Source organism: Mirounga angustirostris, unplaced genomic scaffold, assembly GCF_029215605.1.
Source record: "Mirounga angustirostris isolate CCGP_5_RB_7025 unplaced genomic scaffold, mMirAng1.0.hap1 SCAF_3, whole genome shotgun sequence".
Classification (NCBI taxonomy): domain Eukaryota; kingdom Metazoa; phylum Chordata; class Mammalia; order Carnivora; family Phocidae; genus Mirounga; species Mirounga angustirostris.
The window spans coordinates 115,341,914-115,354,530 of NW_026991711.1; the positions used below are offsets into that span (position 1 = coordinate 115,341,914).

Genomic DNA, 12,617 nt, shown 5'->3' on the forward strand with positions numbered 1-12,617 from the left:
CTTTTTTAAGTGTGGCTACTAGAAAATTTAAATATATGGCTCACATGTGTGGCTTGCATTATATTTCTGTTGAACAGTGCTAGTCTAGTAGATTTGTTCAAAGTCCCCTATAGAATTCCGTGAGTTCCTTCTGTAGCCTTGATACTTGAAGAACAGCTTAGCTGAATATAAAATCCTTGGTTCATACTTTTCATTCATTGAGGTTTCTTAAAATGTTGCTTCATTGATATGTTGAGCTATATTGTTTTTGAAGTCTGATTTTAGTTTGATATTTTTTTTTGCTTTTTGACTTACTGTAATAATGTATTCATTTATAATAATTAGTACTATTATTTTACTATTACTGTGTATTTGGAGTCTGACAATTTTTTCATTATTTTTGAAATAGTTTTATTCAAAAATGTGTCAGAATTGGTTGTTGTTTTGGATTACTTTTGCCAGGTACTTAATCAGCTTTTTGTTTATTGTTGTGTGAAGAACTATAACCTAAAGTTTGCCATCTGAACTGTTTTTAAGTCTATAATACAATAGTGTTAACTGTATGTACAGTGTTATGCAACAGATATGTGGCACTTTTTCATCTTGGAAAATCGCAGTTATACCCATTGAACAACAGCTTCTTCTTTCCTCCTCTCCTAGGTCCCTAGCAACCACCGTTCTACTTGCTATTTTTAAGAATTTGACTACTTTAGGGGCACCTGGTTGGCTCAGTCAGTAGAGCATGAGACTCTTGATCTCGCAGTTATGAGTTCAAGCCCCACGTTGGGTGTACAGATTACGTAAAAGTAAAATCTTTAAAAAAGGAAAGAATTTGGGCGCCTGGGTGGCTCAGTTGGTTGGGCGACTGCCTTCAGCTCAGGTCATGATCCTGGAGTCCCTGGATCGAGTCCCGCATCGGGCTCCCTGCTCGGCAGGGAGCCTGCTTCTCCCTCTGACCCTCCCCCCTCTCATGTGCTCTCTCTCTCTCTCTCTCATTCTTTCTGTCTCAAATAAATAAATAAAATCTTTAAAAAAAAAAAAAAGGAAAGAATTTGACTTTAGGTAACACATAAGTGAAATCATACAGGATTTGTCTTTTTGTGACCAGGACTAGCTTATTTCACTTAGCATAATGTTCTCAAGGTTCATCCATGTTATAGCATGTGTCAGAATTGCCTTCCTTTTAAGGCTAGTACTCCATTATATGTATATACCACATTTTGTTTATCCCTTCATCTGTCAGTAAACATTTGGATTCCTTCCACCACTGGCTATTGTGAATAACATTGCAGTGAACATGGATATGCAAATATCTCTTCTAAATCCTGTTGTCAGTTCTTTTGGATATACACATAAAAGTGGAATTGCCAGATCCTATGGTAGTTGTGTTACTAAGTGTTACGGTCCATGAACATTTTTGAAGAACTTTTAAGAGTTACTCTCAGCAATTTTCAAGTATATAGTATAGTATTTTTAGCTGTAGCCACCATGCTGTACATTACATCCCCAGAACTTACTAAAATTGTAACTGGAAGTTTGTACCTTTTGACTACCTTCACCCACTACCCCCCCCCCCTTGTAGTATTTGTCTGATCCTGGTATCAGGGTAATACTGGTCTTGTTAAATGAATTTGGAAGTTTTTCCTTCTCAATTACTTGGTAAGAGCTTGACATATACGGAACACTCCACCCAATAACAGCAGAATACGTATTTTTCTCAAGCACACACAGAACATTCTCCAGGATAGATCAAATTAGGCCACAAAACAACTCTTACCAAAATCAAGAAGGATGAAATCATACCAAGTATATTTTCCAACCACAATGGAATAAAACTAGAAATCAACAGCAAAGGAAAACTGGAAAAGTCACAAATATGTGGAAACTGAACAACACACTTCTGAACAATCGGGATCAAGAAAGAAATCACAAGGGAATTTAGAAAATGCTGAGACAAATGAAAACACAGTATAACAGTCTTTTTTAAACTGATAACTCAGTTGCATAGAAAAGTTCAAATTGTTTGTATCTCTTGTTTTTATGCTATTAATGTCACAAATTAAATCTTTTTACATTTTGTGTCATTAACATAGTTTTGTATTTAATACTTTTTTTAAAGGATTTTATTTATTTGAGAGAGAGTGAGAAAGAGCACAAGAGGGGGGAGGGTCAGAGGGAGAAGCAGATTCCCCACTGAGTAGGGAGCCTGATGCGGACTCGATCCTGGGACTCCAGGATCAGGACTTGAGCAGAAGGCAGCTGCTTAACCAACTGAGCCACCCAGGCACCCTTAATACTTACTCTTATGCTTTTATCTTTTAAGTTCTATACCAGAATCATAAGTGACCTATGAACCACCATTACAGTATCTCAAGATTCTGCATTTGTCTAAATGTATACCCTTACCAGAGTTTTATGTTTTTGAATGTTTTTGTGTTATTGTCTAGTGTCTTTCTGTTTCCACTTGAAGGGACTCCTTTTAGAATTCTTATAAGACAGGCCTAGTAGAGATGAATTCCCTCATTTTTTGTTTATATGGGTAGGTCTCTATCATTTGTCCTTTGTCATTTTTGAAGGACAGTTTTTCCAGATAGAGTATCTTGGTTGGCAGTTTTTTTCTTCCAGTGCTTTGAATTTATCAGCCCACACTCCTTTCTGGCTTGTAATATTTCTGATGAGAAATTGTTGATAATTTTATGGGTGTTCCCTTGTACATGATGGTTTGCTTTTCCCTTGCTCAAGCTTTCAAGATGCTGTCTTTGTCTTTGACTTTTGACAGTTTGATTACAGTGTGTCTCAGTGTGGGCTTCTTTGAATTCATCTTTGTTGATGTTATTGAGCTTTTTGAATTTGGATGTCCGTTTCTTTCCTCTGATTTGATTTTCAGTCATTGTTTTTTTCAAACAAGTTCTCTGCTCCTTTCTCTTTTCTCTTTTTGGGGCTTCCATAATGTTTATATTGGTCTGTCAGTAGAGTCATATAAATGTCTTAGGCTTTCTTCATTTCTTTCCCCCTTTTTTGTTCCTCTGACTAAATAATTTCAAGTGATTTCTCTTTGAGTTCACTAATTCTTTCCTCTGCTTGATGAAATATGCTGTTGAATCCCTCTGGTGGATTTTTCAATTTGATTACTGTAATCTTCAGCTCCAGAATTTGTTTGGTTCTTTTTGATATTTCCTATCTCTTCATTGCTATTCTCATTTTGTTCATGCATCAGGTTCCATGATTTCATTTAGCTGCCTATTTGTGTCTTTTTGTAGCACATTGAGCTTTATTAAGATAATTATTTTAAACTTTGTTGTCAAATAATTCACACATCTCCATTTCTTTTTTTTTTTTTTTTTAAAGATTTTATTTGTTTATTTGACAGAGAGAGAGACAGCGAGAGAGGGAATACAAGCAGGGGGGAGTGGGAGAGGGAGAAGCAGGCTTCCCATTGAGCAGGGAGCCTGATGCGGGGTTCGATCCCAGGACCCTGGGATCATGACCTGAGCCGAAGGCAGACGCTTAATGACTGAGCCACCCAGGCGCCCCTCACACATCTCCATTTCTTTAGGGTCTTTGGAAGATTTGTTTCTTTGATTGAATATATTTCCCTGTTTCTTCATGCACCTTGTTATTTTTTGCTGTAATTTGTGCATTTTATTATGTTATTTTTTTAGCTTTTTTTTTTAAAAGATTTTATTATGAGAGAGAGCGAGAAAGTGAGAGCGCGCATGCACCAGAGGGAGTGAGCATGAGTTGGGGGAAGAGCAGAGGCAGAGGGATAAGCAGGCTCCCTGCTGAGCAGGGAACCCCAATGTGGGGCCTAATCCCAGGATGCTGGGATCATGACCTGAGCCAAAGACAGATGCTTAATCGACTGAGCCACCCAGGCACCCCGTGCATTTTATTTTTTTACTTTAAATTTTTTTTAAGTTTATTTATTGATTTACTTTTATTTTATTTTTTATTTTTGTAATCTCTACACCCAAGGTGGGGCTTGAACCCACGACTCCCAAGATCAAGGGTCACTCTTCCGACTGAGCTAGCTAGGTGCCCCTAATTTATGCATTTTTCAAAAACAGTCACCTCTCCCAGTGTTCTGTGAATTGGCTTCATACTGGGAAGACCTTTTCCAGTCAGCCCAGTCAGGGAATCTGGAAGCCTCTCAAACCTTTTCTGGAGATGCATCTTCTCTGGGCATGTGCTCATAATTTCCTTAATTGAGTATTGTTAGTTTTTCAGAAGTTTGTAATTTTTTGCTCCCTCTGGTGTCTCTCTGCAGTACTATAACTTCTTTGGTGCATCAGCAATACTCTGAGTTCTCTCCTGTTCTCTACAGTTCCCCCAGGCATTCAGAGAATGCTGGCTGGTTCAGTCAGCCCTCTGAGTTAGCTGAGACAGAAGTTAGTCCCTTGGGCAGTTTCCCAAAAAGCTGGAATGTTGGATGTACATTCTACTTTTCTCTTTTCTTCCCAAGAGAGAAGCTGTGAGAAGAGTGTTTTCTCTTGACTGCACTGAGCATTGTCAGATTGTGCCTGTGGTGGTGAGGATTTTTGTATGTCATCTTGCTCCCTTGTGAGCTTTTTTTGATATGTATATTCAGATCTGTTATTTCCAGATGTTTTGGGGGTTTGTTGTTTTGAATATTCTGTTGCATTGTTTTGTTTTTCTTCTTCAGGGACTCCAATTATATGAATGTCATGCCTTCTTTGTTTTACATCTTACCTGTCTTCCTTATTCATTTTACTTTCTTTATCTCATTTTCATTCTCTTGGTCATTTGACAACCTTTATGTAACAATTTTTTGTTTGAGTATATTTTGCACTTGGCTCCTAGTAACTTCAGTCTTCATCTCTGAGATAATTGTTGTTTTCTTTTTTTCCTGAGTTAGCTCTTTTCATTTTTTTCCTCCTTCTCTGATCTTAGTTTTTGAGTTTCTGATTCAAAGATATTTTTCATATCTCTAAATGCTTTTTTGGGGCATATTAAGTTCGTTCGGTGCATTTTTCTTGAAGTTTTTTTCTATTCCTCTCTCCTGCAGAGTGGAGAGAGTTTCTCATTACAGGTATAGTTGAATTTTTTTAAAATTTTAATAATAACAATAGATTTCTAGGTTTTCTTTACTTCTGTAGGTTAAGGGTGGTTCACAATTTATTAGTTCTATGGTGCCCTCTTCTGTCTGTGTAGAATGATCTACTTTGGAGGAATAGGCAAAGAAGTACTTGTCTCACTTTAGCTGTTTCTAACTAGTGTTTCAAAATCCCCATTATCGTGTTTTCTATAGGACAAATGGGCTCAGTTTTTATCTTTTCCTTCTCTGCAAGGACTCAAAACTTCATCTTTTGATTTTGATCTCCCAGAATTTTGCAACACTGTTTTGGGCTGATGGCTCATCTCTCATTCTCTTTGTTATCGTGGCTTTATAAGTTTCTTAGTCCTTTATTGGTAAATTTACTATTGTAGGGTGGTGAAGTAGATAAATGTAGGCATTTAGTCTGCTGTCTTTAACTGGGGGTTTTGCATGTGAATTTTTAAAATACCAATGGAGAATCTTTGATTTTCTTTCTTTTTTTAGTGCAGCTGATCTCAATTGATAGATTTTTTTTTTTTTAAGATTTTGTTTATTTATTTGACAGAGACACAGTGAGAGAGGGAACACAAGCTGGGGGAGTGGGAGAGGGAGAAGCAGGCTTCCCACAGAGCAGGGAGCCCGATGCGGGGCTCGATCCCAGGACCCTGGGATCATGACCTGAGCCGAAGGCAGACGCTTAATGACTGAGCCACCCAGGCGCCCTCAGTTGATAGATTCTGGTACACAACAAGTTGGGGCATGAGGTTGGCAAGATGGAAAAGAGTCATACAAACCAGGATTCAAATTTTAGCACTGCTGATTTCTACCAGTGTGGCCATAGAGCCTTAGTTTACTCCTCCCCAAAAGAAAAAAAAAAAATTCTCGCCTGCATTTTGTAGGATAGTGCTTGGTACTTATTATATATGACTAAAAGCCATGAGTTATTTAGTTCCTTTTAGTTTGCTTTTAACAGTTTATCGTTTACTACTAGGAAAAACAGAAGGCACAGAGAATGTAAATATCTAGGAAAATACAAAAATGTTTAGGTATAATACATAAGTTTCAAAAGGATATTTCAGAATGTCAAAGTCATAAGAAGTGACTTTGTGTATTTTGGTGGTGAGTCCCTTCATTTAAGATGCAAAACTTTTATACCACTTTTTAAACTTAGGAAAGTAATATAGATTTATTACAGAAAATTTGGAAAATATGGGAGAGCAGAAACACAGAAGAATATAAGGCCCACCTAAAAAATATTTTGTGGTGTATTCTATTCTGTATTTTAGTCTATTTTCTCTACACACATACTCATTTCTATTTATACATGTTATATTTGTACATCTAAACTAGCACCCATCCACCTGTCTCTTGCCTCAAAGCATCCTAACATCTTTTCAGGTTAGTAGAGGTCTGCATCATGTTGGTTTTTACTACTACCCAAGAGTTCCGTTTTATATCTATAACATAATTTTATATAACTAATTCTCTGTTGCCATTTAGACTTTATGGGTTTTTTTTTTTTTCGTGTTATAAACAGTGCCTGATAAGCATTTTATTTAGTCATTGTTGCCCCTTTGTATGTTGCCTTTGTTGAATTTCCTAAGTGGAGTTGGTAGGTCAAAAGAATGCCTTCTTAATGGAAAAGAAACCAAGTAGCCCTTTTAAAAACCAAGTAACCTCACCAATGCATAATGCAGCATGTGACAAGGAATCACCATTATTCCTGCCAACCCTTTGCCCCAGTAAAGACAAATGAAAACTCTGGTTGGTACCTACTTCCAGGATTTTGTATGTTTACGTCACTGGCTATGGTTATTGTATGAAACACAGGCCTCTAGAAGCTCTATCGTTGTTGGTTTTTTCTGAGTTTTTAGGTTGAGAGTCTGTCTGATAATATGGGGAAGGAAATGATAGCTGAGAATTTATTTTTAGAGCTAAATTTGGTCTGTAAATTAAAATGGGGGAGTGTGTCATGGTCTGGCTCCTTAATTTCTGGCTGCAGTTCTGTCATCTGCCAGCTGTGTTAACAAGAAGAGAGTCATCTATGATCTATTTTTAAATTTCCTCACATGTAAAATTAAAATAATATTAAATCTTCATCTATTAAAGATGTATTTCAATAATTGGATAATACCTAAAAATGTTTTGTACTTAGGAGAAAGTCCATTATATATCAAAAGAATCTCTTCAAATCAAAAATGTGCTACCAGTTAGCTCAGTTTCCTGTCATCACCCATGTTTCTAGATTATTAGCATTACAAGAACATGGTTTTTTATTTTTTTATTTTTTATTTTATTTTTTAAAGATTTAATTTTTTGAGAGAGAGAGCACAAGTGGAGGGAAGGGACAGAGGAAGAGGGAAAGCAGACTCCTTATTGAGCAGGGAGCCTGGATCCCAGGACCCTGGGTTCATGACCTGAGCTGAAGGCAGACGCTTAACCGGCTGAGCCACCGAAGTGCCCCAGGTTTTTTACTTCTAATTTATTTTTTTTTTAATTTTACTTTATTATGTTAATCACCATATATTACATCATTAGTTTTTGATGTAGTGTTCCATGATTCATTGTTTGCGTATAACACCCAGTGCTCCGTTCAGTATGTGCCCTCTTTAATATCCATCACCAGGCTAACCCATCCCCCCACCCGCTTTCCCTCTAGAACCCTCATTTTGTTTCTCAGAGTCCATAGTCTCTCATGGTTCGTCTCCCCCTCTGATTTCCCCCCTTCATTTTTCCCTTCCTACTATCTTCTTTTTTTTTTTTTTTTAAACATATAATGTATTATTTGTTTCAGAGGTATAGATCTGTGATTCATCAGTCTTACACAATTCACAGCACTGTACGGAAGGCTTGCAGGGAACAAAAGACAGCCAGGTTTTTTTATTTTTAACAGCCCATTCTAGTAAAGATGGAATAGTCAGAGAACATTCAAGTCAGAGTCCTGAAATTTGACTCTCATGTATTTATACCATAACTAAGAGCAAATCATTTGTTTTTTGTTTCTTTTTTTAAAGATTTTATTTATTTTTGACAGAGAGAGTGCACAAGCAGGGGAAGCAGCAGGCAGAGGGAGAGGGAGAAGCAAGCTCCCCGCTCAGCAGGGAGCCCGATGTGGGGCTTGATCCCAGGACCCTGGGACCATGACCCGAGCCGAAGGCAGACACTTAACCGTCTGAGCCACCCAGGCGCCCCAAATCATTTGTTTCTTGAGTCTCATATATGATGTAGTATAATATCTATCCTTGTCCCCAAATTTGAGGGGTTAATAAGCTTTTGATTGTAGATGTACTTTGAGAACTATAAAACGTTATAAAAATACAAAGTAGCGTTTCATATTGCATCACTTTATTTGACCAGGAGAGGTGAAATGTCAGTAAGGTAATAGGAAAATATAGACTTAAATAATGCTAGAAATTGCTCTTTCCAGAGCCCGGCTTTCCTAATTCCTTGATGCTGTTTGTGGGTGTGTTTGATCCTCTCACAATTGTTTAGTTAACTCAAAAGGTTTTTACTGAAGACTCTTACTAAATTGATATAATATTTGTATGGGGAAGTGTATTTAGTGCTCCAACTTGGGATCTTATCCTATGAAGAAAAACATTTCTTCTGGTATTGAAAGTGGAAAAACTCAAATCTAAGCTAGCACCCACCCACTATCTCAATTGCTTGCCTTTTATTGACTGTCTCTGAGCTTTTGTCTATTTTGGACATTCTTCTCTGCCTGGATTCTTTCTTCTTTTCTTTTCTTTTTTTTTTTTGGTCTTTTGCCTTGTTAAATCTAAATCTCTATCGATCCTGAAACTTTTTTAAAGATTTTTTTATTTAGTTGAGAGAGCGTGAACGATCACAGAGGGAGAGGGAGAAGCAGACTCGCTGCTGAGTGGAGAGCCTGATGTGTGGCTCGATCCCAGGACCCTGAGATCATGACCTGAGCCTAAGGCAGAAGTTCAACTGACTGAGCCACCCAGGTGCCCCAATCCTGAAAGATTTAGTTTCGATGTTACTTTCTTTGGATATCTTTCTCTGTCCTCCTTAGACAGTGGTTTGACTAATTGAGAAGAGACATGCTTATCAAGCCCAAACATGATTGCATACTTAGATATCGCTCTTCTACTAGCTGAGTTCCTTAATAGCAGAGTCTCTCATTCACTCTTAGTATCTGGTGTCTACTAGGTGCTCTGAAATGTATTGAAAGAATGACTGATAAATTCTTAGCCAGTACTCTTTTTTATCTTTTAGATAAAGAAATCACAGAACACCTCTCTGATAAGATGAGACTTGAAGGAATTTTCAAAAGCAGTCCTTTTGGATATTTAGGAACCTGAAGAAAAGGCAGTGTGGCTACAATAAAGGATGGGTAGGGAGAGGTAGAAGATAAGGTCAGAGAGAAATAAGGCCTTATAAGTCAGTGATAATTTTAATCTTTAATCTGAGTATGAAGGGGATCTATTGGGGAGTGACATGACCTAATTTGCCTTCTACAAAGTAAAACTACTTTGTTGAGCATGGTCCCTTGTGGGTCAAGGGAGAAAGTAGGTATTAAGTGATGGAGACAATGAAAGTTACTAGAATCAGGATGTATTATTTTATAGGAACTTTTGTTTAACCTGAGCTTAAAAATATTTCTTGCTGTGATAGTAATATAGTTTGTTGAATGTAATTTTTTCTTTTTTTGAGTTATTCAGTATTTTATACTGTTGCAGTTTCAGGTTTGTACTTACAGAAGATAATTAAAACCTGTGACACAAATCTTTTCCTGTCATTCGCATATTTTCCCATATTCTGGTATTGGTGACAAACACCTCTGTTAATTTAGCAAACAAGGAATCAATTTTCTTTTAATTGAGATGTTAAATTCTAGTTTATGAATATGTGTATAATCTTTAAAGAAAATTCTACTTAATAAAATTATAAACATCTAAGGTGATATTAGGATGAGCACAAGTATTAAGAGATGTCAATGGCAATGTTTTCTATAGTTCTATGGCAAAGAAACCTTATAATTAATTCTTAAGTCACCTTGCAGTTACTAAACAAAGTAAATTTTAAATAGAATTATGCATTGAATTAACATTATTAAAACGACTTATGTTGCCTATTTTATGTTTTCCAGGAACATCACTTACAGCGAGCTATTTCAGCACAGCAAGTGTTTAGAGAAAAAAAAGAGAGCATGGTCATTCCAGTTCCTGAGGCAGAGAGCAACGTCAACTATTACAATCGCTTGTACAAAGGAGAGTTTAAACAGCCAAAACAGTTCATTCATATTCAACGTAAGTTTGTTGATTCATTGTTTTCTGTATGTAATTTAAATTTATCAACCAGTGAAGATCCTTTCTCTCTTTTATGCCCAAAGAGATTTTCATTTTTTAGTGCATATACATTAATTCATAGAAATGTAAAACATTAAGGAATAAAATCTCTCTGCTTAACATCTGAACTTGGAAATCATTTTGAGTATTAGTTGCATTTGGAACATTTGATACTTAGTACAGAATTTTGTGTAGCACTTACACCTTATTATTATACATCTAAAAGTTGGTGGATTACTGTACTCAAATTTAAGATTTATTTTTAAAGGCCTAGTGGATATAATGCTGATTAGGGGTGAATCTTCAGTAAGTTTTTAGAATTAGATTATACTCCTCTGCTTTCATCTAATTTTTATAAAATTCTATTTCTGCCTCCTTGGTACTCTTTATTTTTCTCGCCATTGTTATATTTAATCACGATATCTTGCCTTAAAACTATTTCCGTAATTTCTTACTATATTTACTACTCCTCCATTGCCTTTCCTTACCCTCTTCTAATGTATCTTCTCCACAAAGTCCACTGGCACCAGAGTGGTCTTCTTAGAGTGTCAGTCTGATCTAATTATTCCCTGGCTTAAAATCATCCTATTCTTTATTGTCTACAGTAGGGGTTTTCAGGGGATGGTTCAAACAGCTGTTGATGTTTTGGTATCTTGTCTGATCGTGTAAGAAAAAGCCTTGTGTAGCTTGTTAAAATAGAGATTCCGGGGCTCTGCTTTAGGCCTACCTGTCTGAGGTATGTGGCCTCGTAATAAAAAAGTTCCCCAGGTAATTATGAAACCTCTCCAGATTTCAGACTATAAGATCGACTGTTTTCCATCAGTTCTAAGATGCACATTTTTTTATTGATCATTTTTGAAATGAGATTGCATATTAAATTGTTGTTGTCCTGGATTCAGGTCTAGTTTATCTAAAGAAAACCTGCATTTGTTTCTGCCAAGCATGTAGGGACACTTCAACAGGAGACCACTTTAAAGTCTTTGCTGTTTATTTTGTTTGTTTTTAGACCACACTGGTAGCTTTAGTTCAGGCTGCAGACCCTAGAGTTCAGTTCTCACGGGGAGAATTTTCCCTCCTCCATTCACCTAAGGGCAAGTTGAGAAATGAAGTTCCTTGCTGTACCTTTTTGCATAGCTGGTTTAATTCTTTACCTTACACTGAGGTTGTTGCCACTTGTTAGTGTATCTTTGTGCAGGAGTATTCTATTAAACTTTATAATAGACTCCAGCAGAAAGATTTTTTTTCTTCTTCTTATAGTACATAAAGTCATGGTTCACCTTTTAACTGATGGCAGTTTAGATTTGTCAGAATTCAGTAATAGCCAAATTCTCTAGTTTGAATACAAGACTGTGATTTTTTTCCCCTGTCTACTCCATTAACTTTATTTCCTGTTGTTCTTCCCCTCACTCTCTTTACCATAGGAACTAATGTAAAATTACTCCCATTTGCCTGGTTGTTTCATGTTTCACACTTCCTTGCACATGCTATTCAAGTCATCTTTCCCCTCCTATGACTCATTTAAGACCTGACTCCCCTAAGAAGCTTACCCTGACTTGTCTCATTTGAAACACCTCTGTGTTTTACTCATCTCAGTATCTTCGTACATACCTCTATTAGAGGACTCATCATACTTCATTGCAATTATTTGTAACCATTCTTTCTCTCCTTTTAAACTAGGAGCTCCTGGGGCAGGGACAATGTTTTATTTTCTCTTTGTATCTTTAGAGTAAAGTGCATGGCTTATAGATACACAATAAATAGTATGTTTGTTGACTGAATCATTTTTAAATGGCTTTTTAAAAGGCTCGTAGGTATCAGAACCATTTTCCAGAGACTCTTCTCTGAAGCATTCAAGAGAAATACGATGCAGAAATTGTGTATGTGATTTGTTTCCTCTGTATTCTTGGACTTTGACCCCTTTAGCTTGTTGAATTTGCCTTACCTTTGTATTGGGAAGGAAATAGCTGTTCATATTCATAATAGGAATTATAAGGATTTTTCAAGCCAAAGTATGTGTTTTTACCATATGTAAAAACCATCCTAGAAAACCAAGAACGAAGAAATTGGGTGTAGCCTATCTGGTTTAGGCCCATTAGATACAATAAATATGAATCTTGGGTTGGCTTTTAAATTTCACTTCATTCTATTACCATAGAAGATGGAGTAAAAATAATAGAACATTATTTTAACTTTCATTTTTTTCTTTTAGTCTGTCAACATATGTATTCTACATACTATATACAATATCCTCCTGCACATACAAATTTTTA

The 12,617-nt window shown here is 36.5% G+C and overlaps 1 protein-coding gene across 3 annotated transcripts in view; it reads left to right on the top strand.

Moving 5' to 3' along the window:
• The window catches only part of EPC2 (enhancer of polycomb homolog 2), a 124,185-nt gene that overhangs the window by 37,516 nt on the left and 74,052 nt on the right, over positions 1-12,617 (top strand). For all 3 annotated transcript variants that reach the window (XM_045868904.3, XM_045868903.3, XM_064586512.1), the window contains exon 2: positions 10,149-10,308. In XM_045868904.3, the coding sequence (XP_045724860.1) occupies positions 10,149-10,308 (160 nt within the window). The remainder of the gene's footprint in view (positions 1-10,148; positions 10,309-12,617) is intronic.